The sequence below is a fragment of the Mercenaria mercenaria genome, chromosome 4, assembly GCF_021730395.1.
Source record: "Mercenaria mercenaria strain notata chromosome 4, MADL_Memer_1, whole genome shotgun sequence".
In the NCBI taxonomy this organism is placed as follows: Eukaryota; Metazoa; Mollusca; class Bivalvia; order Venerida; family Veneridae; genus Mercenaria; species Mercenaria mercenaria.
The window spans coordinates 40933328-40961079 of record NC_069364.1 but is presented as its reverse complement, the minus strand read 5'-3'; the positions used below and the strand labels follow the sequence as shown (position 1 = coordinate 40961079).

General features: G+C 35.8%; 2 protein-coding genes across 2 annotated transcripts; one reads left to right on the top strand and one right to left on the bottom strand.

Moving 5' to 3' along the window:
• Positions 1 to 1234: 1234 nt before the first annotated feature.
• On the bottom strand, positions 1235 to 12992 carry LOC123551522 (39S ribosomal protein L21, mitochondrial-like). The gene is made up of 7 exons (XM_045340514.2): positions 12855 to 12992; positions 10062 to 10269; positions 9483 to 9544; positions 8041 to 8204; positions 7734 to 7786; positions 4811 to 4908; positions 1235 to 1793 (listed from the first exon to the last, which is right to left on the bottom strand). The coding sequence occupies exons 1-7, from the start codon at positions 12916 to 12918 to the stop codon at positions 1726 to 1728; spliced, it is 717 nt and encodes a 238-aa protein (XP_045196449.2). The 5' UTR covers positions 12919 to 12992; the 3' UTR covers positions 1235 to 1725.
• LOC123551521 (protein arginine N-methyltransferase 3-like) lies at positions 12974 to 27017 on the top strand. Its single transcript, XM_045340513.2, has 12 exons — positions 12974 to 13041; positions 14364 to 14635; positions 15096 to 15204; positions 15491 to 15731; positions 17163 to 17313; positions 18131 to 18318; positions 19457 to 19529; positions 20541 to 20646; positions 21455 to 21642; positions 25002 to 25139; positions 25467 to 25554; positions 26892 to 27017. Exons 2-12 carry the CDS (start codon positions 14375 to 14377, stop codon positions 26999 to 27001), a joined length of 1653 nt encoding a protein of 550 aa, XP_045196448.2. The 5' UTR covers positions 12974 to 13041; positions 14364 to 14374; the 3' UTR covers positions 27002 to 27017.
• Positions 27018 to 27752: the final 735 nt, after the last annotated feature.

Here is a 27752-nt window from a genome sequence, read left to right as displayed (position 1 = left end):
ATGTGCATTTGGGGACAGATATATGCACATATTGTGTATTTCCATGCAAATGATCAGCTGAAAAAACAACTAGTGCAAAGCAAAGATTCTCATTTTTATTTTTCAGTGACAGCAAAGCAAAATCAGTGAAAATGGAGATGACCCCCCCAACACCACAAATGCCACTGCAGGTAACGCTTCAGGCTTGTACAGGCCCCTGGATAGAACCAATTGATAGTCCACCAAAAATATGAAAAATTAATGTGAAATCATTTTATTGTGTGGGAATGAAAGTTTGTGGTTTGAGCAAAAATGGCTACTTTATGGAAATATGAAATCATGGACTTCAACTTTCAGGCATACTAGCCCTTACTCTGCTAAATGTCTATAATGAACTTGTCCATCTTTCAATTTGGTTAGTACCATTAACAAACTGGGTGCATACCAAAACAAGAGCACCACCTTGTGGGTGCAGACACTCCTCTGATTTTTTTGTCTCTGTATAATAGAAATGTCCTACTCATGGTTTTCTAAGTCCAAAAAGGGCCATAATTCTTGCAAAAAGCAAGATTGAGGTATGTTTCTTGCTATACAGAGTCAGCTTACGATGGTGAACAACTGTTGCAAGTTTCAAAGTAATAGCTTTGATAGTTTAGGAGAAAAGTTTACCTAAACATAAAACTTAACCAATAAATCTGATATTTTCTAAGTCCAAAAGAGGCCATAATTCTTTCAAAAAGCAGGACGGAGTTATGTTAACTGCTGTACGGGTCAGCTACTGATGGTGAATAAGTGTCGCAAGTTTTAAAGCAATAGCTTTGATAGTTTAGGAGAAAAGCTGACTTAAACACAAATCTTAACCAAGAAATAAGATTTTCTAAGTCCAAAAGAGGCCATAATTCTTGCAAAAAGCAGGACGGAGTTATGTTTCTTGCTGTACAGGGTCAGCTACTGATGGTGAACAAGTGTCGCAAGTTTCAAAGCAATACCTATGATAGTTTAGGAGAAAAGCTGGCCTAAACATGAAACTTAACCAGGCAACGCCGACACTGACGCCGACGCCAATCAAGTGATGACAATAACTTATCTTTTTTTTTTTTAAAAAATCAAATGAGCTAATGATACCGAGTGAATAGCGAACAGTGTAGATCATGATCAGACTGCACGGATGTGCAGGCTGATCATGATCTACACTGGTCGCAAAGGCAGAATCAATTGTGTTCAGCATGATACGAGTTAAAACTGAGAATCTGACTTGTTTGTTAGGATTTAATTCGGTGGATTGATGAAATAACCGAAAAATAGTCGAGCATAAATACAGATTTTTTCACAGTACATTCATTTAACAAATATGAAATTAATAACTTTAAACTAAACATCTGACAAAATACTTTGCTTCATGACGGTTTGAAAACATGCCATTCCAACTATAATGTCTCTAAAATATCATGTTTGCAGTATAACGTCATTTTTCATTTCAATTTCTGGTCACTTTTAAATGGTGTAACAAATCTGTAACGTAATTCAAATAATACTATTTCAACAGTTATACAGCATGATACACAGCCTTCATCTAATTTTAAAGAGGTCATAATTTTCCCACAGCTGCATCAGACAAACCCTGTCGTTAACAAAATTACTCTATATAATGCATGTAATATTTTTCAACGAAACCTTAGCACGGCACCAAAACCCTCGTACATAGTTCGATGTTTCAGTCCATTAAGTTTCTTAAATGTTAAAATATCATTTTAGTGGTGACGGATCTACTTCTATACTGTTGATAACAATCACAGACTGTGGCTGCTGATACACTGAAAATACAGAAAATAGCAGTATGTAGAACACAGCTGAACTTCACTCTGTGTGAAAATACAGAAACTAGCAGTATGTAGAACACAGCTGAACTTCACTCTGTGTGAAAATACAGAAACTAGCAGTATGTAGAACACAGCTGAACTTCACTCTGTGTGAAAATACAGAAAATAGCAGTATGTAGAACACAGCTGAACTTCACTCTGTGAATATACAGAAAATAGCAGTATGTAGAACACAGCTGAACTTCACTCTATTAAATTATATCCTTTCAACAGAGTAATGTAAATATAATCTCATGACTGGTTTATGTGAAATGGTACTTGCTTTGATTTGGTTTACATGAAATGATATCTGTCTTTATTTGGTTCACATGAAGTGGTATCAGTTTTTAGTTCACCTGAACATAAAGTGCACAAGATGAGCTATTTTGATCCCTGTGTCAATCGTCTGTGGTTGTCATGACTTTGTGTAGTCAAAAATTTGACTGTTAACAGAGATTACAATTTTAGTACCATCTTAATGAAACCTGGTCAGAATATTACACTCAACAGAATCTCAGATAAGTTCCTTACTGGGTCAAATGGGGTCAAAAACTAGGTTACAAGGCCAATAACTAGGAAAGCCTTATTAACACTATTGTGTTTTTATGCAAACTTCGTCAGAATGTTTGTCTCTGTAAAACTAGGACAAGTTCAAAACTGGGTTACTGTTGATCAAGAACTAGGTCACAAAGTCAAATCATAGAAAAACCTTGTTAATACTGTAGAGGTCATATTTTCTGTTTGGTCTTTTTAAAACTTGTCAGAAGGTTTGTCTCTGAGATCTAGGTCAAGTTCAAACTGGGTTATGTGAGGTCAAAAACTAGGTCACTGGGTCATACCAGAAACTCTAAAGGCCACATTTTCTGTTTGACTTTGTGCTCAAGTGAGCTAAAAAGGTGCATAACTCAAAATATTAATATACAGAGATGATGTACACCATATTTGGATAGAATTTCTATTAGAAACCATAGGAGATAAGTACACGAGGTACAGATGTAGTTGTAATAAGTCAAACTCAAAAATAACAATTCGCCACGAAAGGCCTGAAAATACGTGCATGTCAACTTCATGCTGATGGAGTATATTATGTTTCATTTGAATTGAGCAGAAACTGTAGGAGGAGTTGAGTACACAAGGTACAGAATGTAGATGTATATGGCAAAGTCCAGACAAGAGGACCATGATGGTCCTGAATCGCTCACCTCTTCCCACATGACCCAGTTTTGAGTATGACGTCGTTTTTTCTATTATTTGACATAGTGACCTAGTGTTTGAGCTCATGTGTCCCAGTTTTGAACTTGACCTAGATATTATCAAGATAAAAATTCTGACCAATTTTCATGAAGATCCATTGAAAAATATGGTCTCTAGAGAGGTCACAAGGTTTTTCTATTATTTGACCTAGTGACCTAGTTTTCGAAGGTACGTGACCCTGTTTTGAACTTTACCTAGATATTATCAAGGTGAACATTCTCACTAAAGATCTCATGAAAAATATGGCCTAGTTTTTGACCGAACGTGACCCAGTTTCGAAACTGACCTAGATATCATCAAGGTGAACATTCAGATCAATTTTCATGAAGATCCATTGAAAAATATGGCCTCTATAGAGGTCAAAAGATTTTAATAATTTTAGACCTACTGACCTAGTTTTTGACCGCAGTTGACCCAGTTTCAAACTTGACCTAGATATCATCAAGATGAACATTCAGACCAACTTTCATACAGATCCCATGAAAAGTATGGCCTCTAGAGAGGTCACAAGGTTTTTATATTATTTGACCTACTGACCTAGTTTTTTAAGGCACGTGACCCAGTTTCAAACTTGACCTAGATATCATCAAGGTGAACATTCTGACCAATTTTTATGGAGATCCATTCTCAAGTATGGCCTCTAGAGAGGTCACAAGGTTTTTCTTTTTTTAGATCTACTGACCTAGTTTTTGACCGCACGTGACCTAGATATCATCAAGGTGAACATTCAGACCAACTTTCATACAGATCCCATGAAAAATATGGCCTCTAGAGAGGTCACAAGGTTTTTCTATTATTTGACCTACTGACCTAGTTTTTGAGGGCACGTGACCCACTTTTGAATATGACCTAGATATCATCAAGATGAACATTCTGACCAATTTTTATGAAGATCTCATGAAATATATGGCCTCTAGAGAGGTCACAAGGTTTTTCTATTTTTAGACCTACTGACCTAGTTTTTGATGGCACGTGACCCAGTTTCAAACTTGACCAAGATATCATCAAGGTGAACGTTCTGACCAATTTTCATGAAGATCTTGTGTAATATATGGCCTCTAGAGAGGTCACAAGGTTTTTCTATTTTTAGACCTACTGACCTATTTTTTTGACCGCACGTGACCCAGTTTCGAACTTGACCTAGATATCATCAAGATGAACATTCTGAACAACTTTCATAAAGATCCCATGAAAAATGTGACCTCTAGAGTGGTCACAAGCAAAAGTTTACGGACGCACGGACGGACGATGGACAACGGACACCGCGCGATCACAAAAGCTCACCTTGTCACTTTGTGACAGGTGAGCTAAAAATGGGAGATGGACAGAATGTTGAACGAACAGTTCAAATAGATTCCAGTCTTTTGCACCAGGGGGCATAAATCAGCATCCAAAATAGTTGCTGTGGTCTAGGTTATTTTCAAAATTTAACACAGAAATGACATCCACTGTCTTACATTTTCAAATCACATCACATGAATGATTGTTTTACAATGTGTTCGTTACTGTAAAAGCTCATATTTTCACTGTGTCAAAATTTCATGAATTTGAAATTTTGTGTATGTTCACGAGGTTTAATATTCACAAAATCGTAACTTGAATTTGAATTATTCTTCTGGTGAATATTTACGAGAGGATTAATTTTCACAAGATGTAGGGCCTAGCGAATGTAACGAAAATTAAACCCTCATGAAAATTTCTGCTTTTACAGTACTTACATTTTAGTGTGCGCTTTCGTTTCATTTTGGTATAATGGAGTCTTATATGTGACAGCGTCTTCTCAATTACTGTTGCTTCAACTCGTACAATGTCACGACTGAAATTTATTATAAGAACACAATCATGCACACCTATATATAAGGGTAAGTATAAGTTTACAATTATTCAATTTAAGCTTCCACTGTTTGTGAACTAAATGGATGGATTATTATTCAGTAAACAACATGCAACAAAGCCAAAGTTAAAACAAGAGATCACAGAGTGATCTTGGCGCCCACCAATGTGCCATTTTTGAGTGTTCCAAATTTCAAGACTTATTGACTAGCTCAATGTCAAATTTCATTTCCGTACACAACACTGTGCATGTGATTTAAATTCGAAAGCTGCAGCTTGAGAAATGTGAAAGTAGGTCACTAGATCAATTTCAAGGACAAAGTTCTTTGTACACAAAACTATGCATGTGCATCAAGTTTAAAGGCTGTAGCTTGAGAAATTTGAAAGTAGGTCACTAGGTCAATGTCAAGGTCAAAGTTCAATTTGGTACACAAAACTATGCAAGTGGTGCAAATTTGAAGCCTGTTCCTTCAAAAATGTGAAAGTAGGTCACTAGGTCAATGTCAAGGTCAAAGTTTGTTTCGGTACATAATCCTATGCATGTGGTCTAAATTTGAAGCCTGTAGCTACAGAAATGTGAAAGTAGGTCACTAGGTCAATCTTAAGGTCAAAATTCATTTCGGTACACAAAATTATGCAAGTGGTCCAAATTTGAAGGCAGTAGCTTGAGAAATGTGAAAGTAGGTCACTAGGTCAAAATCAAGGTCAAATTTTTTTTCAGAATACAGAACTATGCATGTGGTCTAAATTTGAAGCTTGTACCTTCAAAAATGTGAAAGTAGGTCACTAGGTCAATGTAAAGGTCAAAGTTTGTTTCGGTACATAAAACCATGCATGTGGTCCAAATTTGAAGGCTGTACCTTGAGAAATGTGAAAGTAGGTCATTGGGTCAAAATCAAGGTCAAATTTCATTTCGGAACACAAAACTATGCATGTGGTCCAAATTTAAAGCCTGTACCTTCAAAAATGTGAAAGTAGGTCACTAGGTCAATGTCAAGGTCAAAGTTTTTTCGATACACAAAACTATGCATGTGGTCAAAATTTGAAGGCTGTAGCTTGAGAAATGTGGAAGTAGGTCACTAGGTCAAAATCAAGGTCAAATGTCATTTCCGAACACGAAACTATGCATGTGGTCCAAATTTGAAGCCTGTACCTACAAAAAATGTGAAAGTAGGTCGCTTGGTCAATGTCAAGGTCAAAGTGTTTTCTGGTGCACAAAACTATGCATGTGGTCCAAATCTGAAGGCTGTATAGCTTGAGAAAATGTGAAAGTAGGTCACTAGGTCAAAATCAAGGTCAAATTTCATTTCGAAACCAAAATTATGCATGTGGTTCAAATTTGAAGACTGTACCTTCAAAAATGTGAAAGTAGGTCACTAGGTCAATGTCAAGGTCAAAGTTTTTATCGGTACACAAAACTATGCAGGTGGTCCAAATTTGAAGGCTGTAGCTTGACAAATGTGAAAGTAGGTCACTAGGTCAAAATCAATGTCAAATTTCATTTTGAAACACGGAACTATGCATATGGTCCAAATTTGACGCCTGTACCTTCAAAAATGTGAAAGTAGGTCACTAGGTCAAAATCAAGGTCAAATTTTTTTTCCGGTGCACAAAACTATGCATGTGGTCCAAATTTGAAGACTGTAGCTAAAGAAATGTGAAAGTAGGTCACTAGGTCAAAATCAAGGTCAACTCATGTCAAGGTTCATCTTGCCACTAAAAAATATACATGTGGTCCAAGTTTGAATGTTGTAGTTATTGACAAGAAGATTTTAAAAGCTTTTCCCTATATAAGTTTATATGAAGCATGTGACCCCCGGGGCGAGGCCATATTTGACCCTAGGGGGATAATTTGAACAAACTTGGTAGAGAACCACTAGATGATGCTACATTACAAATATCAAAGCCCTAGGCTTTGTGGTTTGGACAAGAAGATTTTCAAAGTTTTTCCGTATATAAATCTATGTAAATTATAGAAATAAACAAAGGGCCATAACTCACTCATAAATTGTTGAACCAGTCTGATTTTCAGGGGGACACAACTAGGGTACCAATACATCATTCTGACAAAGTTTGGTCAAAATCCCCCCAGTAGTTTCTGAGGAGATGTGATAACGAGAAATTGTTAATGGACGGATGGACTGACAGACTGACGGACCACAGACACAGAGTGATTTTAATAGCCCACCATCTGATGATGGTGGGCTAAAACTATGCCTCTATAAACTAAAACAAAAATACTGTCTGCTTAAACTGAGGATTACAATAAATTGAATTATTGCAGAAATTTTCGTATTAAAATTATCGCAAAAAAAAGAACTACTCAATACAGTTGATATATGATATGAAATGATTAGGCCTGGGACGATTTCAAAACTTTGAAACCGGTTAATCATTTGTTTGAAATCGAAACGAACCGGTTAATCGGCCGCCATATTTGAAATGCTGTTTTCCTGACAACCATATAAAGGTAATTTCAGCAGCTGACTTTATTAGAAACTTACAGACTTTATCATTTGGAAGCAGTGTGATCATTAATAAGTCATATGTTGGTGTATTTCATTTTAGATATATCACGACAGGCAAATCCGAGATTATTGATTACGTTCAACTTGATGTGTTTTAGTGGAAATATACTGCTGGTCTATGTGGTGGTCAAAGAAATATATAAAGATAAAGTACAATTTTTGATGTTTATTATTTGAGAGCAAACAGCGGTTTTGCAAAATTGAAACCGGTTTCACCTAGTGATCGAATCTGATTTGATTAACCGTGTAATCGTCCCAGTCCTAGATATGATAAACTTACTTTAAAATAGGTCTTCCAAACAATGTGAAATCTTTGCCACCAACTAACATCACCTGAAAAAAAACTCAGTATCAAGTCATTTGGGTTGTACGAGGATCATATCATATGGGAAAGAAAGTTAAGCAGGTATTGTCTCATGAAATACATCTATGCTTTATTGTTACCATTTTGCTCAATATAAAATAAAAAGAAATAGAAAACACCAACTTTGCAAAATCATGATCATATCACTCCCATGAAAATGTATGAAATAATGTCTATTTCAAATAATTTATGTAAGTTTTCAAAACAAGAAGAAATGTTTTACCTTTTCCAGTCTGATTTTATCTCCAATCTGTGGTGGGAAGAAACCATTAACAATGACAACATCTTCAGTAGTTACTTTCCTCTGCTGGCCTCCTAAATGTACAACTGCAAACAATCTTCCCAGGTTCTCTCCCTTTGCTGCTTCTTCAACTTTAGTTGTCAACTCTAAAATAAATGACATTATAGACTCTGTTAAGGTGGAGTCAAAATGAACAAGCAAACAACAAAACCTTAAATGTGATAATGAAATAAAACATTGTAATTCAATGTCACAAGTCAATATCAAGAAGAAGCAATTATTATACATGAGGAAGCAACGTCATGTTTACAAAGCAATAATGCAGAACCCAAATGAGCTTGTTTTTTGTTAGTTTGATGGGTTTAACGTTGCACTGACACAGTTATAAGTCATATGGCGACTTTCCAGCTATAATGATGGAGGAAGACTCCAGGTGCCCCTTCGTGCATTATTTCATCACAAGCGGGCACCTGGGTACAACTACCAACCTTCCGTAAGCCAGAATGAAGAATTCAGCGCCCTGAGAGAGGCTCGAACCCACATCGGTGAGGGTCAAGTGGTTTGAACCAAGCGACCTTAACCACTCAGCCATGGGAGACCCCCAAATGAGTGGCTAATTATCTGCATAACTATCATCAAGTATTACAAACCAAAGTGGACAGCCTTCCAAAGTGCCCACACTTTAATTCAAACTGATCACAGACAAACTCCCTAGATGCAATCTATATAAAGCTCTACATAGCTGCATCTGCCTCACCCCAGTCATTGGTTGAAAGCTTTATGGCTTGTACACTATCAGTATATTTAAAAGACTATGAACTACCACAGAGTAAACAATAATTTTTCTTCACAATAATTTTACTAACTATTTTTAACTAAATAAAAGTTATTTGTTGAACTTGTAACTGGCAATAAACAGATATCTTCAAGTCAGCGCAAAAATGCTATAAATGTAAATGTGGCTATTCATTTTTTACCCCTTACCCTTCTAAATTTCTATAATGAACTTGTCCATCTTTCAATCTGGACAGTACCACTAACTGTTAAAATGGGTGCATACCAAAAAGATACTGACTGAATTGCGAACAGTGAAGATCATGATCAGTCTGCACGGATGTGCACTGGTTGCAATGGCAGAATCAGTCGTGTCTAGCATAATAAAGGTTAAAGAAAATATAAATGAGCCACGCCATGAGAAAACCAACATAGTGCGTTTGCGACCAGCATGGATCCAGACCAGCCTGCGCATACGCGCAGTCTGGTCAGGATCCATGCTGTTCGCTATTGGTTTCTCTCATTGCAATAGGCTTTGAAAGTGAACAGCATGGATCCTGACCAGACTGCGTGGATGCGCAGGCTGGTCTGGATCAATGCTGGTCGCAAAGCCACTATGTTGATTATCTCATGGGGCGGCTCAAATATACCTGGTCCCTGATGTCCAAGATCTGGTACATGGTTTAAATCTAGGTGTGTCTTTTCCTCTGGCCTAAAATTATAATAAGCATAACATAATACTGCAAATACAAATTCTAAATGTTTCCATGCCATCTAGTTTTTCAAAAAATAGTTCTTTATTTTCAAAACACACTGTTGCAATACATCAAAATAGGTAAAATTATGTGCTTTGTTTTTTTTACTCCCCAAATTACATATTACTACAGTGAAACCTGTATATAAGGACTGTATTTGGGAGAGCCAACAAGTGGTCCTTGTTTTACAGGTGGCCTTTATTCCCAGATTAAAATTCCTACAAATCATAAGGTCATAAATGCCACCAAATATAGTATTTCCAGGGTCAGTGTCATTTCAACAGTATACTAGTTATTAGTGTGAAACAATTAAAGTCAAGTGTAACATCATTCTCATGTACCAGAGATTTACCATGGTTCCCTAATTTTAACCTCTAATGGATAAGTATGGTGCAATTTGTAACAGTGCCTAATAATTTAATAAAACAATGAAATAAGTTGACAAAGTAACAGATGTAACATATCATAACTTACAGCAAATAATATTCAGGATCTTGTTCAAATGGATCTGGGTACACTTTTCTTATATGTCTTTTCTGTTGAACACATAGCGACTGTACACGGACTAGTCCATCACACGTTGTATGCAGGTATTTTGGTGAGGTATGACTGAACACTGCTGTTGTTGTTTTACAAGTGTGTTGACCGGTCACACTTGCAGCTGGTACCAAGCTCTGTAGACCTATAAATCACATTATATGTGCTTCAGAATAATATTCAGTAGTCATAGCTTCTACTCCATCTAAAAAGCTTATCGCATGTACTGACATACTGAATTAAAACATATGAACAGTAAGAAACACAACATTTATGACTAGCAATGTTTATGTCATCACAACATTCTCATGTTGACATGATATTTAGCCCCATGTATGCATCTAGAAATAGTGCTTTTACATTTGATCAAATATTTTACTTAATAGCATGTTTTAAACTTTATTAAACAAAAATTTCACATAGCAGAAACTACTAAATTTCTGATGGAACTGTATCAGGTAAGATAAAGGAGACAAGATAAACTTGTTTTGATGATTCGATCGTTGTGAAAACAAAAGAAAACTTCCAAAATCGGCAAGACTGTAGTGTGAATAAGAAAAAATCGGCACAAACATCGTGGGGTCCTTGGGCCAATTCGTTTCGCTTTTGCGGCGTACGCCGTGTGCAACCGGATAGGCGTTCGTTTGGCTTCCTGGCACTGCCCAGGTCTATCCGGCGTACACCGATGAGCGTCAGTCTTGCGAGATAGGCAAAGTGGCAAATCATACATTTTCGCTATGTAAAATTGAGTAACCATTTGTGTTAGTACAAGTAAATGTAGAAACATACTGCGAGAACTTTTTGCTAACTTATTTGGAACATGCCACAACAGAAAATCATAATAAATTGGAATTTTTTTTGTATTTGCAGCTCATGTGGTCGGCATACACCGAAACATTCGTGTATTAATAAACCGGCGAGAATTTTTTTCTTGCCGCTCACGTGACCGGCGTGCCCTGGGTTGAGTGAAATGAACTGACCCCTTGTTTTTAACTGTTGGCTGTTACCTAGATCTATACATAGAGCTCTGAATTCAGCTACCCATATCGGGCCTCAGTCCGAAATCCTTGCATGGAGTTGCATTGCGCATTCTAAATTCTCCTTCTTATATTGACATTTTTTGACAGGAGTGGCCTTTGACGTCAAACGGCAGCATGTCAATACATGCGATCAGCTATTTAGACGGCATAGAGGCTATGACTAGCTGTTACCCACCAAGCAATGACCTTACACATATCTATGCCCCAAGAAGTAGAAAAGACATCTACATCTACATCTACATCTTTCACCCAACCGTCGATTTCCGACTATCACTGGGCGGCGCTGTCAGAGAAACAGTTGTTAAAGAACTGATATGTTACAATGTTAAAAGAATAAAAGCTAAAAAAGACAGTATGCTACAGTTAAAATGGGACAGAGGCAACAGAATTACATACTGACCACCGCCAGCCTCTCTCTAAAGATACTGAGACTGGGGCTAGATTTAACATGAGTTGGTAGGGAGTTCCAGAGTCGGATGGTCCTAGGGAAGTAGGAGTTAGAAAAGTACTGAGTGTGAGACATGGGGATTAAGTAATTTAGGTTTCTAGTTGGAATAAGATGAGATTGGTCGACTGCAACTGTCTGGGTCCTTATTTTATAAAACATTACTAATGAATTGTGTAACCTTCTATATTGGAGTGTATTCCATTCTAAGGTTTTCAGCATATGTGTAACACTACTGGTGTAACTGTAGTCATACATGACGTACCTAGCAGCTGACCTTTGGACATTTTCGACTTTGCTAGTGAGGGTTTTTTGCCAAGGATGCCAGACGCTTGAACAGTACTCAAGTTGAGGGCGGACATAGGTGTTATAGGCAGCAATTTTGACCTTTTTATTATCAGTTTTGACATTTCGTTGTATGAAGCGAAGAGTGGAAGTTGCTTTGGAAGTGATACTGTCAATGTGTTTGGACCAGTTTAGATCTTTGGAAATGGTTATGCCTAAGTATTTAGCTGCCTCACAAGTTTTTAACTCTATGTTGTGAAGTTTGTAGGGGTAGACTACAGGATTTTTCTTTCTAAAAATTCTAAGGACTTCACACTTGTCCGGGTTGAACTCCATGGACCATGTCTTCTCCCAGGTTTCTAAGCTAATCAGGTCTTGTTGCAGAGATATACTATCTGAAATGGAGTTGATGGTAAGGTATATTATGGTGTCATCTGCAAACATTCTTGCGTTACATTTGACGGAATCTGGTAAGTCATTGATATATACCAGGAAGAGACATGGCCCAAGAACAGACCCCTGGGGAACTCCAGACAGTACAGGAAGTTCACTGGAAAAATGACCATCAACAGCGACTTTCTGGGAGCGGTTGGACAGGAAAGATTTGACCCATTTGGTAATTTGTGGGTTGACACCAAGGCTTGTAGTTTATAAATTAGTCTAATGTGATCGACCTTGTCAAACGCCTTGGAGAAGTCCATGACAATAACATCTGTTTGTTGACCCTGTTCAGTGTTATTGTAAAGTTCCTGAGTGAAATTAATGAGCTGAGTCTCACAACTGTGACCTGATCTAAAGCCGTGCTGGAACTGGCTAAGTAGCTTATGCTTGTCAAAATAGGTCATAAGATTGGAAACAACAATGTGTTCAAGGAGTTTGGAAGCAATGCAAGTTTAGGACTAAAATAATCGCAGTAAAATTTTAACTGTCTTTAATTTTATAAAGTCGGCTAATACCTACCACTATATAACTCTTTCGCCTGGTGAAAATTACGCAAAACTAGCCTAAAATTGGTCAAAATCATGCTTATTTTTCATCTGCGTCCCCAGGCGCTTCAAACGCTTGTGAGTGCGTTTTATTTCGTAATCGTGCGAATCACGGACTTCCGTAAACAAACACACGTGCAGGATTTGACAGCTAATTAAAAGTAAGTTTTCTGGATCAAGTTAATGTCAATCAAATTAAAGTCATCAGAAAATTTGGCCAAATTCCTTTGAGTAATTTATCAGAACTTAAATTATATTGATCTGTGATTTTTTTTCGTACAAGTTTAGTCATTGACAAAATTTCACACAGATTGTGCAGTCTGTGCATGGTTATGAAAATACCTGTCTTTACAACAGATAGCCATTACTTTCATTTTAGGTCATCAAAATGACCTTTTCATCTATTTTTTTCCTTACCTGATTGGCTTAGTCAAAATAATTTAACGGTTAGACAAGCTTACTGTCGCTGAGTGGCTGCTTTTTAAATTTCTGACTTTTGCAGCCATTTGACCGTCATAAGATAAAACAAACTGTATACGTCGAATTAGTTCGACTAATTCAATGGTCAGATTGTTTTATATTTGTGACAGGCAATCTTACAGTCAAAACTTAGAAGGACCAAAATAAAGAAGATAAATCACAGTACACAGTCATGTAAAGTTAGTGGTTTTATCGTTTGCGCATAGGCTGTGTAGACACGCGGTAAACGTTAATCGTGTTCAGTACATAACATCATACATCGGTTTAAATCATCAGAAAACTCTTTTGGAAATTATTTCATAATTTTTACATTTATAAATTAATGAGAAATTGAATCCCCATTTGATACATGTACGTTTTATTTGGATTTATCTCATATTCATGACCTAATCAGCATTTAAACCTATAGCATGCCTAAAGCGTCTGCAGCAACGAAAATTTCATTGGAAATTTTCTCCACTATTTTGGTATTTCAAGTGTTTGACGCGAGTGGAGATATTACGTACCACATAAATAATAACTCAGTATTTCCTAGGATTGCGGCAAATTTGTTGGCCAACAGATTGGCTGCAATTTTCAACTATTCAATGATTTTGAAAGTAAAATATTCCACTAAATCGTAGTAAATGTAAAATGTTTTTCTACTACAAACTGCATTTTCAAAGTTGCAGTTTTATAGGAGTTGCTTATAGTCTTCAAGCAAATACTCGATATGCCTTTTCATAGCGAACAAATTTATAAAATTTTAACTTCTTATAAGTCTTCACTAAATTTGTATAAAAATAATATAAGGTATGATTACTTTATTATAATTGTAATAAGACAAGTTCAAAATAATAGTACTAACCTTATCATGTATGTCAGGTGTAACAAACTGAAAAGTGTGTTGTAACTTTTACCTCCTTTATGATATGATGTTAGATATTTTTGATTGACAGTTCTTGTTTTATTTCTTTTGTTTTGTGTATTAAGATTTTTAGTAATTTTTTTTTTACGTTATTAGAAGATAAAATTATGGAATCTGCACAGTATGATCAGATGGAAGATTGTGAAGATGATGATTTTGATGATGGTGATGATGATGCTTGGTTAGAAGATGATGAGGCTGAGTTGGTGCCTACCCACTGCCTGTTCTGCAGTAGCAAGTTTGAATCTCCAGATGAAGTGTTCATACATTGTACCACAGCACATGACTTCGATATCAAGAATGCTTGTAATATGTGGGATTTAGACTGCTTTGGATATATTAAGATGGTGAATTTCATTCGAAGCAAGGTAAACAATGGTAAAGTGTTAAAAATTACTGTTTTGCAATTATCTTACATTTGTACCTTTACGTGTGCAACACAAAAAAATAGTTACAGTCACAGAATCTCATTAGCATATTTATGAATGTTCATGGCTTAAAATTGAATTTTTGAATATATGCTTTAAAGTCTGCTTCTCAACTTTTATCCTTGCTCATTTGGCATACTGTATCAGGAAGGCTTATTTCATGATTTGCCATCCCACTTACAGACATTAACCAGTCAAAAACTTCTCACACTGTCCGAAACGTCTTAACATTTGACTACTGAACTTGATGGTATAACTATATATATTCATATAAAAGCAAATCAGACTTTTGATTTAAGAATGACAGTTTTATTTATCAATTTCATGTTGAAATTGTTTGCGGCAAAAATCTAAGGTACAAAGTTATTTGCTCAATGATAGGATAAGTTATCAATTTCAGAAACCTGCTGTATCAGTATTAAAAAGAAAAGATAACTCAAGCAAGCCTCCATGGGATTCAGATGAATTCATGCAGCCAGTTGACCCCGAAGATCCATTGCTGCAGTATGGTAAGAAAGCAAGTTATTTGGTGTGTTTGAAGCCAGATCTTTCAAATTAACTTTATTTTTGTACAAGTTTTTTTTATATAATATTGAATAAAACACAGACCTGAAATCCAACAAGGAATGTAGATTTTGCAGAAAAAAATATGTTTAATTGCACTAAACACTGTGTTAAATATATTACAAAGGTTTCGTTTCAATGTTAGTGGCATAATATTTGAATAAAAGCATCAATTGATATTGACGCTGGCACATAATATACTCTTTTTGTATTATACATTTGTAATTTTAGACATTGAAGACATTGAGAGCATTGATACCGAATGCAGCAAAAACAGTAATAATAAATGTTCAAAACAAAATGAGCATCCTGAAGGATCTACATTACAAAGCAATGGGGATGAAGGACACATGGTTACCATGACATCAACACAACATGAGGCACTGTTGCTAAGGTTACAGAGGTCAGAAGAAAGAGCAAGACAGTGTGAGGAGAACCTGCAGAGGGCTCTTACAGATATGGAAAATATAAAGTGAGATGATCACTTTTAACTTTTATTAACGTTTGGTTACAGTAAAACAGTTACTAGTAATTGTTGTGTAATGTTTCAACTACAATAAATTTTAGCTTCTACTATTTTTCTTGCTACATTATTGAAGAAAGGATCAAAGAAAGTTTATAAATTATACATTATATGCATGTACATTTAGGGGTTTGTACTCATTTTCAGGTGTTATATTTAATCTTATTATATAGGCACGATTTACAGTATGTTAGTGGCTCTTAATCTTAACCAGTGCTCTTGGATTAACTTTTAGCCTGCTGGTGGCAAGTGATTTTGCCTTTGCAATCTGTGCAGACCAAGATCAGCCTGCACATCCATGCAGACTGATCATGGTCTGCACTGTTCACTATTCAGTCAGTAAATTTTCAGTGAACACAGCTTCGAATAATAAGTGATACTGCCCAAACAGAATGATGGAAAAGCCCCTTTCAGAAATTTAGCAAGGTAAAGGTTAAGAATCAGTTCTTACTGGTTATCCACAAATACCTGACAGCTTCCCCTTATAGGTGGAGGAAGAATATGAACTTAGACTGTCATGGAGAAAATTTTGACATGTATTTTGGTTAAATTATGCACCCTTTTGGACTTAGAAAATCCTGGATAAAGTTTTGCATGCAAGTTACTATCTCAAAATCTAATGCAGATATTGAATTGAAACTTAACATGTTTCTTCAGGTTTATAAAACTAGGTTGTAGCATCAAGTCCCATAACTCTGACATGTATTTTGTGCAGGTTCTGTACCAGTTCTGTTCTCCTAACCTAAACAGTGTTCACAGGTTCTGTACCAGTTCTGTTCTCCTAACCTAAACAGTGTTCACAGGTTCTGTACCGGTTCTGTTCTCCTAACCTAAACAGTGTTCACAGGTTCTGCACCAGTTCTGCTGTCCTAACCTAACGAGTGTTCACAGGTTCTATACCAGTTCTGTTCTCCTAACCGAAACAGTGTTCACAGGTTCTACACAAGTTCTGTTCTCCTAACCTAAACAGTGTTCACAGGTTCTGTGCCATTTCTGCTCTCCTAAAAGGTGTTCACAGGTTCTGTACCAGTTCTGTTCTCCTAACCTAAACATTGTTCACAGGTTTTGTACCAGTTCTGTTCTCCTAACCTAAACAGTGTTCACAGGGTCAATACCAGTTCTTTTCTCCAAAAGTAACAAACAACTTTTCCATATGAATAAGAAGTGGGTTGTGAATGACTTCAGACATTGTTTTTTGTCAGATCTTCATAATGGAACATTTGCCTCAACAAGGGATTTAACTTAGGACCTGTCAGTTTATAGTTTTGAGCTAAGTGGACAGACTCAAAGGTAAAAAATGTAGCATTATTGAGTGTTTGGAGGGGTTAGGTTCATAGTTTTTAAATTTGCCATATCTACATGAAAAGGTATATTTTACAGACAGGTGACAAGAGATCTGATGTTATCACAGCCAAGTAATGTGGCATCATCCTCGGGCGATGTTGACAGACAGGCAGATGATAGCGTAGAAGAAGATGACCCGTATTTCAGCTCTTATGGACATTTTAGCATACATGAGGAGATGCTCAAAGTTTGTAATATTGTATCTTAGCCCTTATCCTGCTTAATTTCTATAATGAACTTATCCATCTTTCAATTTGGACAGTACCATGAACTACCAAAAGGATACTGACGGAATGGCGAACAGTGCAGATCTTGATCAGACTGCACAAATGTGCAGGCTGATCATGATCTATACTGGTCACAAAGGATCATTCATGTCCAGCTTGATAAGGGTTAGTTTCTACCAAATGCAGAACTTAATATGTATTTAATTTGCAGTGAAAGTTTAAATGTGTCCAAAGTGTACAAAATTGTCCATTTTATTTAGCTCAGTAATAAATATTGTTGACTATTATTAGGTTTATAATAGCAGTACTTTGATAGTGAAACCAGTAAGCTTTCAGAATTTTTTTTATAATGAAGTTAAATTAAATCAATGGAAACAAAATTTGACCTACCATCAATAATGCTTGTGATCCTTGTTATATTTGACATAAAAAATTGTTTGTTTCCGGTACCCTGACATACCCAAAATTTTTGGCCTGATTGTAAATGTTTTTATGGCTTTGGAGAATTTTTTTTTTTCAACTTAACAAAATGTTGCAAAACTGCATTTTTTTTATGCTTTAAACATGGTCAAATCAACTTACTGATGCACTAAAGGCATAACCCCCCTTATTTGTATTCATTTTTGACACAAAAATAATTTCCAAAAAGTCCCACTTGATAAAAGAATTCAAAAAAAAAAAATTACTGACCTACCTACCCTACTTTTTTGAGCATGTTACCTAAAACAAACAATTATAATTTTTTTTAAAGCCTTTATGATAAATATAATATTTCAGGATAAAGTGAGAACAGAGAGTTACAGGGACTTTATGTATGGTAACCCAGAGGTGTTTAAAGACAAGATAGTTCTAGATGTAGGATGTGGCACAGGAATTCTCTCCATGTTTGCCGTGCAGGCTGGTGCACAGCACGTGTATGCTGTAGATATGGCAGAAATCATTTATCAGGCAATGGACATAGCAAGGTAAATGTTATATATGATATACCTACAGAATATTTTGTAAAAAATATAGCCATGTATTTCACGAATAAAAAGGAAATGACGGATATCATAATCTGTATTACACTAGGCGGGAAATGTTCTGTATCTTGCTTATTTCTTGACTACTTACATTAACCTTTACCCTGCTAAATTTCTAAAATGGACTGGTCTATAATTCAATTTGGGCAGTACCATTTACTATTTGAAGGGGTGATCATTGAAAATTTACTGTCTGAATAGCGAACAGTGCAGATAATGATCAGTCTGCACAGATGTGCAGGCTGATCTTGGTCTGCACTGGTCGCAAAGGCAGAATCACTTCGAGTCTTGCCGCCAGCAGGCTAAAGGTTAATATTCATGACCTGGTATTAAATAAAAAAGGTCTTTACTTCAGAGGAATTTATAGACATTTTGGTTAAAATAAAAACAAAAAAATATGTACAGGTATGTAATAAAAAGACCATTTTAACAGTAGCTTGAGCTGGGAAATATTTGACCTTTATTCCAGACCTGATCATACGCGATGCTTGTATGCATTGTGTGATCAATGCCTGGCAAAATCTACTGGAACACTACATCCCAGATTAAACTGTTGTTATTCGGTCTCATTATCAGATGCTTAATTTAGCTGGAATATTTTTTTTTGCATAGTTGTCATACTTAAAAACTCCGGCTTGACTTGAATCTATTCAATGTTTGCTATGACAAGGTACCACAATCAACTTCCAATTTTGCTTCATGCATATAAATTCTATGTAGTTAACTTTACCCTGCTAAACTTCTAAAATGGACTGGCCCATCATTCAATTTGGGCAGTACCACTTCTTATTCAAGGGTTTTCACTGGAAATTTACTGACTGAACAGCGAACAGTGCAGACCAAGGGGTTTTCACTGAAAATTTACTGGCTGAACAGCAGACAGTGCAGACCATGATCAGCCTGCATGGATGTGCAGGCTGATCTTGGTCTGCACTGGTCGCAATAGCAGAATCACTTGCTGTCAGCAGGCTAAATGTTAAATGTTAAAAAACTTTTACTGCATATTTAGTGCGAAACACTACTTTTGATTTTGAGATTTATCACATGTACGGTACATCTAATGAGATTCTTCCTATTACAGAGAGAACAAATTGTCAGACAAGATTACATTTATAAAAGGAAAACTTGAAGATATCAAATTACCTGTAGAAAAGGTAAGCTGATGGTCTTAAAGGAAGGTACTGTAAAAGCACATATTTTCGCTAGGTCAAAATTTCGCAAATTTGAAACTTTGAGTATGTTCACAAGGTTTAATATTCGCGAAATTGTAAAAATGGTAGCATAGTTGAATTAGAATTATACTAATTGTGAAAATATTTACGCGAGGCTTTATTTTCGCGAAATGTAGGACCTCGCAAATATAGCGAAAATTAAACCCTCATGAAAATTTCTGCTTTTACAGTATCTCAAAATCAAAATATTCACCAGTACCTTATATCATTGGTGTGTAGTTAATTGATACTGATAATCATTAAACGTTGAATCTTACAATTTGTATTATAAAGTGTGCTTAATGAGTGCTTCTGGGACTCTGGGGCCTCCATGGCTGAGCGGTTATAGTGACTGACCAAGTCACTTGCTCATCACTTCTGTTGGTTCAGAACCTTGCTTTTGGTGTAGAATTCTTTCATGTTATGAAGTCCTCCTTCTGGGTTACAGAAGGTCTGTGGTTCTGCCTATGTGCCGGCTCATGCCAGAAACAATGTACATAGGGGCACCTGGGGTCTTGCTTTACCATCAAAAGCTGTAAAGTTGGCATATAACCTACAATTTGAGGGCTTTGAGCGAAACTGTTCTGTCTGCTTCTATTTCTGTATATGGATAGAATTGTTTCACTCTAAGCTCCCAACAATGTTAAAAAACAAAGAGCTTCCTGGATTTTACTAAACAGAACTTGTGCCTTAATAATTGAAGGAAATCAAACACTCTGTCCCCTCAAAACTGTACTTATACCAAAAATGAATCATTTCTTGAAAAGAATGCAAAAAGCATATTGCTGTAAAATCAGTAAAATTTTAATGTTATAGAAAGTAAGTTGAATTTCCTACATGTGGTTATTAATATTAAAAAAAGCATTTCTTGAAAATTATATAAATTATATTTATTTTATTTCATTTTAAGCAATAAAGTGCATATGATACAAAAATATGTTGCAAATCTTGCAGGTTGATATAATTATCTCAGAATGGATGGGGTATTTTCTGCTGTTTGAATCCATGTTAGACTCAGTGTTGTTTGCCAGGGCTAAATATCTTAAAGCTGATGGTGCAGGTATGTTTGTTTTTGTGTGAGCTTAACCTTTAGCCCGCTGGCAGAAATATTTCTGCCTTAGCGACCAGTGCAGATCAAGATCAGCCTGCACATCCGTGCAGGCTGATGATGATCTGCACTGTTCACTATTCAGTCAGTGAATTTTCAGCAAACACCCCTTCGAATAATAAATGGTATTGCCCAAACTGATTGATGGACCAGTCCATTTTAGAAATTTAGCAGGGTAAGGGTTAATGTGTTAAAGTATCTTACCACCAGATGGTTGTCATACCCAGAATAATGGTGTTAACTATGTTGACTTTTACTCTATTGATTTGAAACCTTATTTTGAATGCAAAATGCTTTTCATCTGCTTTAAAAGTCAATACAATCAGTAGGTTAAATTGGAATAATTCCATTTTAACATACTGATTATAATGACTTTTAAAGCAGATGAAAGGAATGTTCCATATTCTGAATAAAATACACACACTTTAAGCTGTGCATCCAACCTGTGAGAATACAACTAAAAGATGTAAGTATGTCAGAAACCTGGACATTGTTGGTACAGCTGTGCTTCGTTTGTTTGTACCTTACGGGACTGGAAAAAATTGAGTTATTGACAGTTAGTCATCGAGTAATATACTTTGAATAGGGATTTGGCCAGGACCTTGTGATAAGTTTGAACGAGGGGTGGTGTTCGAAATATCTGAGTTCGAGCTAACAAAGTTTAACTGTACCTTGTAAGTAAACAAAAGTTAAATTTCTTTGCATGTTTATGCACAGATTATGACATGCGCAATATGATTTATTTCTGGTGGTATTTCAGTATACCCTGACAGATGCAACATAAGCATTGCTGCTATAAGTGATCTTGACCTTTACAATAAACATGTGACCTACTGGGATGATGTTTATGGATTCAGAATGACTTGTATGAAATCTTGTGTAGTAAGAGAAGCCAGTGTGGAAGTTGTAAATAAAGACAATGTGGTGTCAGATGCATGTGTTATCAAGGTAAACTTTGATTTTCTTATCCATTTCAAGGAACGAAAACTTAAATTTTGTGTTATTATGAGGACAAGGTGTGGCGTCACTAAATCAAAGGTTACAGTTCATAACTGATTGCAAAGATAAAGTTTTTATATAAAGCAACTCTGCATCAGGGCCAATATATGGTTTTTTATGGGTATGGTAAAAATCAGTTGTAAATACACCTGTTCGAAAACATGGTTTGTATGTCATGATGATGTCTTATCGTCTGTCTCATTTACTTGATGCATAATAAATATTGAGCTGAATGTTTTGGAAAGGTCTGTACAAAGGATCTTAAGATCAGTTTATAACTTTTGTTTCAGATTGATAATTGTTTCAGTCAGATTATTTTAAGTTGAATGTGGTAAAATTTTCCCCTTTCCACACCTTTTTTTAGCTTGCATTGACAAAAATCATCATTGTTTTTGTGGTAACACCAGACATTGTTGTCCTGTGTACACTTTGGGTTTGATAATAAAATGCTTTTTCTGTATAGCCTAACATTGTGACCTTGACCTGGGATTTTGAAGTTGCTCTAAACAGTGTCTTGTTATTGATGCCCACACCAATACATTAATATCACTTCGTTATTTTGAAGACCACTTCTATAGCTCTGTGGTAGAGTCTTTGCTTTGAGTGTGGGAGGACATGTGTTCGCTCCCATGCCACATCATACCAAAGATGTGAAAAATGGTTCTGTTCACATTTCTTAGCAAATTTGTATTTCATTGCAACTAAATAAACCTCATGCATGCTTTCCTAATGATGATACCAAATGTCTGACATAGATTCCGTAACTTGTTTTCATTTTGAGAAATTATGCCCCTTTTTGTACTTGGTAATTTTTTCAATGGAATTCTATTCGTGATTGTCAGCAACTTCACATCTCAGTTACTAGGTATCACAACTAAGTAAACTTCACTTTTTTGCCAGTATGATACCAAATGAATGATATAGGCCCCAAAACTCTTGCTTTCATTTTAATGAAATTATCCCCCTTTTAGTACTTCCTTCCTTTTTTCAACAATATTCTGTTTGCGATTGTCAGGGAGTTAGTGTCTCAATAACTGCATATCACAAGTAAATAAAACTTCACACACTTTTTTCCATGAAAATAGCAACTGAATCACATTACTTGTCCCATCCCCTCCCACCCTCTTATTACTGCTCCCTCCTTTACCAAAATGAAAAAATTTTACCTTTAGTTTGTCATGTTTCTTGACATTGTCTCCTAGTATCCCATCACCCCCTTTCTCCACAAGAAAACTTACTTTTGATTTTAGTTTATTGTGTTTCTTGATATTGTCTGTTTCCTCTAAGGATTCCATCTGTCTCCCTCCTCCCCCAGCCCACATACCACCCCGTCCCCCCCTACCCGCCCCCCCCCCCACTCCTCCACACACACTCACATTTTTATGCGCCCCTTTGAAGAAGGAGGGGTATATTGTTTTGCAGATGTCGGTCGGTATGTAGACCAATCCGTTTCCAGATGATAACTCAAGAACGCTAGGGCCTAGGATCATGAAAGTTGGTAGGGAGGTTGGTCATAACTAGCAGATGACCCCTATTGATTTTGAGATCAGTAGGTCAAGGTCACAGTGACCCAGAACAGATAAACGGTTTCCAGATGATACCTCAAGAATGCTTGGGCCTAGGATCATGAAAGTTGATAGGAAGGTTATTCATGAACAGCAGATGACCCCTATTGATTTTAAGATCAGTAGGTCAAAGGTCAAGGTAACAGTGACCCGGAACAGTTAAACGGGTTTCCGGATGATAACTCAAAAATGCTTAGGCCTAGGATCATGAAAGTTGATATAGCGGTTATTCATGACCAGCAGATGACCCCTATTGATTTTGATGTCAGTTGGTCAAAGGTCAAGGTCACAGTGACTCAGAACAGTTAAACAGTTACCAGACAATAACTCAAGAACGCTTGGGCCTAGGATCATGAAAATTGATAGGGAAGTTGGTCATGATGAGCAGATGGCCCCTATTGATTTTGAGACCAGGGATCAAGGTCACAGTGACCCAGAACAGTTAAACCGTTTCCGTACGATAACTTGAGAATACGTAGGCCTAGGATTGTGAAAATTGATAGGGAGGTTAATAATGACTAGCAGATGACCCCTATTGATTTTGAGGCCAATAGGTCAAAGGTCAAGGTCACATTGACACAGAACAATAGAACTTTTGTGTACAGTGACCAAATAATTTCTGTTCCTTGTGCAATTACTGAATGCATCAAGGGGGGCATTTCGTGTTCTATGAGCTCTTGTTTAACTGTAAGTTTCTTTTGTATCAGATGGTGGGCTATTCAACTCACTCTGCATCCATGGTCCGTCCGTCCATCTGTTAACAATTTCTTGTTATCTCATGTCCTCAGAAACTACTGGGAGGATTTTGACCAAATTTTGTCAGAATTATTATTGTTATTATTATTATTATTAGTATTATTTACCAGATTTTTATAGCGCTCTTTTCATTTATAAAATAAACGTTCAAAAACGCTGTACAAACTACATATCACATAATGATATGGACATACAATACAACACAAAAAATATATCAACAATAAAAGGTATTTTGCCTGAATCAGGTTTTACTCTACATTTTAATTGTACTAGATATTTTAAAGAACAATAAACAATAGGAAATAATTTCCATTGCAAAGCTTGTTTTTCAGAATGATGTATTGGTACCCTAGTTGTGTCCCCCGTGAAAATCAGACTGGTTCAACAATGTTTTAATGAGTTATGGCCCTTTGTTTATTTTGATTTCTAATATAATTTTATATCCAGTGGCCCTCCAAGTAGTTAATTGGTTTTTTGTGGCCATACCTGTAGAAGGGTCATAAAGTCTGCAGACACTAATGAGATAAATTAATGATTCAAGTTGTTCATTATTTTCCTATTACACCTCAGCAGTGAATGGTCTACCCTAGTAGATTGACGATTAATTTGTTTAGTACTCAAATTTCTGGGTTTAATTATTAGTTATAATATAAGTAATTATATGTGCATTCTTTGTTTCCATAATAAGAAAAAAATAATGATTGCATATAACTCATTAATGGTGCCATCTCTGTTGTTTAGGGTATAGGTTTAATTGTTAGTTGTAATATAAGGACTTAAATTCGAGCTAGTCTTGAAATTTGGAACATTCAAAAATGACTCAATGGGCGCCAAGAACACACTGTGATCTCTTGTTTCTTAATAATGTCCTGTAGTCTTCAGTTTTAAAAGACATGCAGAAAGGATTATTTTACAAAAATGAAGACATTTTCAAGTTAAAATTCTTTCAGGAAAATTTGGAAATCAACGTTCTTGCTTGTATTTCAGGACATTGATATATGCACATGCGGTTTAGAAGATTTACAGTTTACAGCAAGTTTTTCTCTTCAAGTGAACAGAACAGGGGATGTTACAGCACTCATTGGATTCTTCGACATCTTCTTTGATTTAAATTGTTCCAAAAAGGTACTGAAAGACAATAATTCATCTCTGTTTGAAAAACTTGCCACAGTAAATCTGAAAGATGGCAATTCATTGTACTTGTACTGAAGTACATGACCCTAAAATGGCTAAATATATAAATTTTGTATATAGAGCTGCATTCTCAAATGTCAAAAGAAATTACACTTGCGAATTCATTTGCCATTCATTCTGTATTTAAGTTTTAAATAGTTGCAGAAACAAGGTCAGCACTGGTAAAAACAATAGGTGACTATTGAAAAGCTGATTTCTGTTTAAAACAAAATTACTGTATCATGTGATAATGAAAATAATGTTTCGTTTTTATTTCAGATTGAGTTTTCAACAAGCCCCAACAGCACACCCACACATTGGAAACAGACAGTGTTCCTCCTAGATAAACCTTTGCCGTGTAAACAAGGTAAAATTTTGTTTTCTGTTTACTTTATCTGAGCCAATATGAGAATATCAGGACCAGTATGAAAAATGTAGGTCAGTATGAGAAAACAGGGCGAATACAGAGTTAAAGAATTTTGATTTGTTACTATTGAAAGGGCCAATAAGGAGTTGAAGAATAAAAGTATCATTAATCAGGTGATTTTATATTGGCTTTGTAATTTTTCCGCTGAACAGTCTTATCGGCCATTGGCCTTTGGCAGGTCTACTCAGACAAATAACAGGGCCAGTATGAAACCATTTGATTGATACAATTATAGTGTAGAATAAAAAGATTTTAGCTGTATTTTACATCATAATTATAGATTTTCAACTTATTGTTTAAAATGTTTCATCTGTTTTACAGGAGGCATATGCCTTTAAGACCTGTATCAGTTAATATCATTCAAAACATAAGATGTAGTTTGGGTTTAAGGTAGTTTGCATACTTGAAACAAATTTTGTTTTAAGGTGTAGAATGTTATGAAAACATATTGTTTCAAAGTATGGTTTTATGTGAAGGAAATTCAGCCACTAAAGAAATAGTGTTGTGTGCTTGGTTTTTAATTATAAACTGGTATTCTTATGTTACTGCTTATTTTATTTTATAAGTTTGAATCATGTTATATCAGAACCTATCTATTGTCAAACTTAACCTTAAGAAAGACAGTAGCACTGATAACAGGTTCCTGCACAAATTTATTGTACTGGTATAGCAGATACAAGGTGATATTTACGAAAGAACGTAAGTGCCAGGTGTATGTTATTTATTAACTCGAAATTTTGAGCTGCGTATCTCGAAATTTCGAATCAAAATTTCGAGTTGGTATCTCGAAATTTCAAGTTACTAAGTCAAAATTTCGAGTTACAAAGTAGAAATTTCAAGTTAATAAATAACATACACCTGGCACTAATGCTCTTCTGTAAATATTCTAGGTTTTTGGATAACTGATATTATGCCTTCACTTTCGGTTAATCAAACATGCAGAACTGCAACAGTAATTATATGTGCATGAAAAAAACGCCAACATGAAATCTCCCCTTTTGGAAGTACGCACGTATTAAGTGTACAATATTCTGACTAAAGGTTAGGGTTAGGTTTAGCATAGGTGTATTAGTGTACATTCAATGCGTGCATACATTCAATGCCTGATAATTGCCGGACCATGAAAAAATCCTTACTAAATTTATCACTTTACTGTGTTTCTAACCGATTCAATATTTGAACCACAACTTGTCCTTGGGACAAATATGCAGATTATAAATTCTTATGTGTCCTCAAAGTTGTGTTAGCTGAATGACCAGTTGTGTTTTCTTTTATAGGTGATGTCTTGGAAGGAAAATTGACTTGTAGGAAGAACAGAAAAGACACTAGATCACTCATCATCAATGTTATTTTAAATGATAAAAATTTGACATATTATATGGAATAAAATTTTAGGACTGAAATCTAAGTTGTTGCTTAGTAAATAGTCAAAATGTTTTAAGCTTCCTGTCCTCCAGTATTTCCATACTTGTTCCATACATTTGGATTTATTATTCCCTCAGATACAAAGTGTATGGGTGCTATATTGTAGTCGCATTAAATGTTTGTTGGTCTTAGCTGTTGCTATGTTTGTTTGTCAGTCTGTCCTGTCTGCTTCATATCTTCTTAACAACTGGGATTTTTTTTCATAAAACTGGCGGCAGTTATTAACCTAATCATGGCAATGTAAAGGGCACACTACTGGAGTTGCTAGGTCTAAAGTCAAGGTTACACATGAAGGTTAACTGTCAAATAGTTCAACTTTATGTCCGTTCCTTATCTTTTAAACCGCTAGGCAGATTTTCATAAAACTAACACACCATGACGACATGCAGAGCACACAGCCAGTCACTATGTCCAAGATAAAGGTCGTGTTTGTAAGGTCAAAGGTCAAATAAATACTTGTGTCCACTCCGTATTGTTTGAAGTGCTAGGAAGCTGTTCCTCAAACAAGCATCAATTATTTACCTCATAAAGACGACGTTCAAACACAACCGAGGTCAATAGGTCCAAGGTCGAGATCACACTTGAAGGTCAAATATCAAATAGCTTACCAGTAACTTGGTGTCCACTCAACATCATTTAAAGTGCTTGAAAGATTTTCATGAAACTAGTATCAGTTGCTTACCTTATCAAGGCTCCTTACAGATTATATGACA

Bases quoted from the DNA above. Each gene is read 5' to 3' on its own strand.
- LOC123551522 (XM_045340514.2), bottom strand. From the start codon at position 12,918: ATGATTTTGACCAATTTTAGGCTAGTTTTGCGTAATTTTCACCAGGCG. The intron at 4,909-7,733 runs GTAAGTTTATCA...AATAAATTTCAG, and splicing joins TTTGGAAGACCTATTTTAAA to TCGTGACATTGTACGAGTTG. The intron at 1,794-4,810 runs GTAAGTACTGTA...CTGTATTTTCAG, and splicing joins ACGAAAGCGCACACTAAAAT to TGTATCAGCAGCCACAGTCT.
- LOC123551521 (XM_045340513.2), top strand. From the start codon at position 14,375: ATGGAATCTGCACAGTATGATCAGATGGAAGATTGTGAAGATGATGAT. The intron at 15,732-17,162 runs GTGAGATGATCA...TATATTTTACAG, and splicing joins ACAGATATGGAAAATATAAA to ACAGGTGACAAGAGATCTGA. The intron at 18,319-19,456 runs GTAAATGTTATA...TTCCTATTACAG, and splicing joins CAGGCAATGGACATAGCAAG to AGAGAACAAATTGTCAGACA.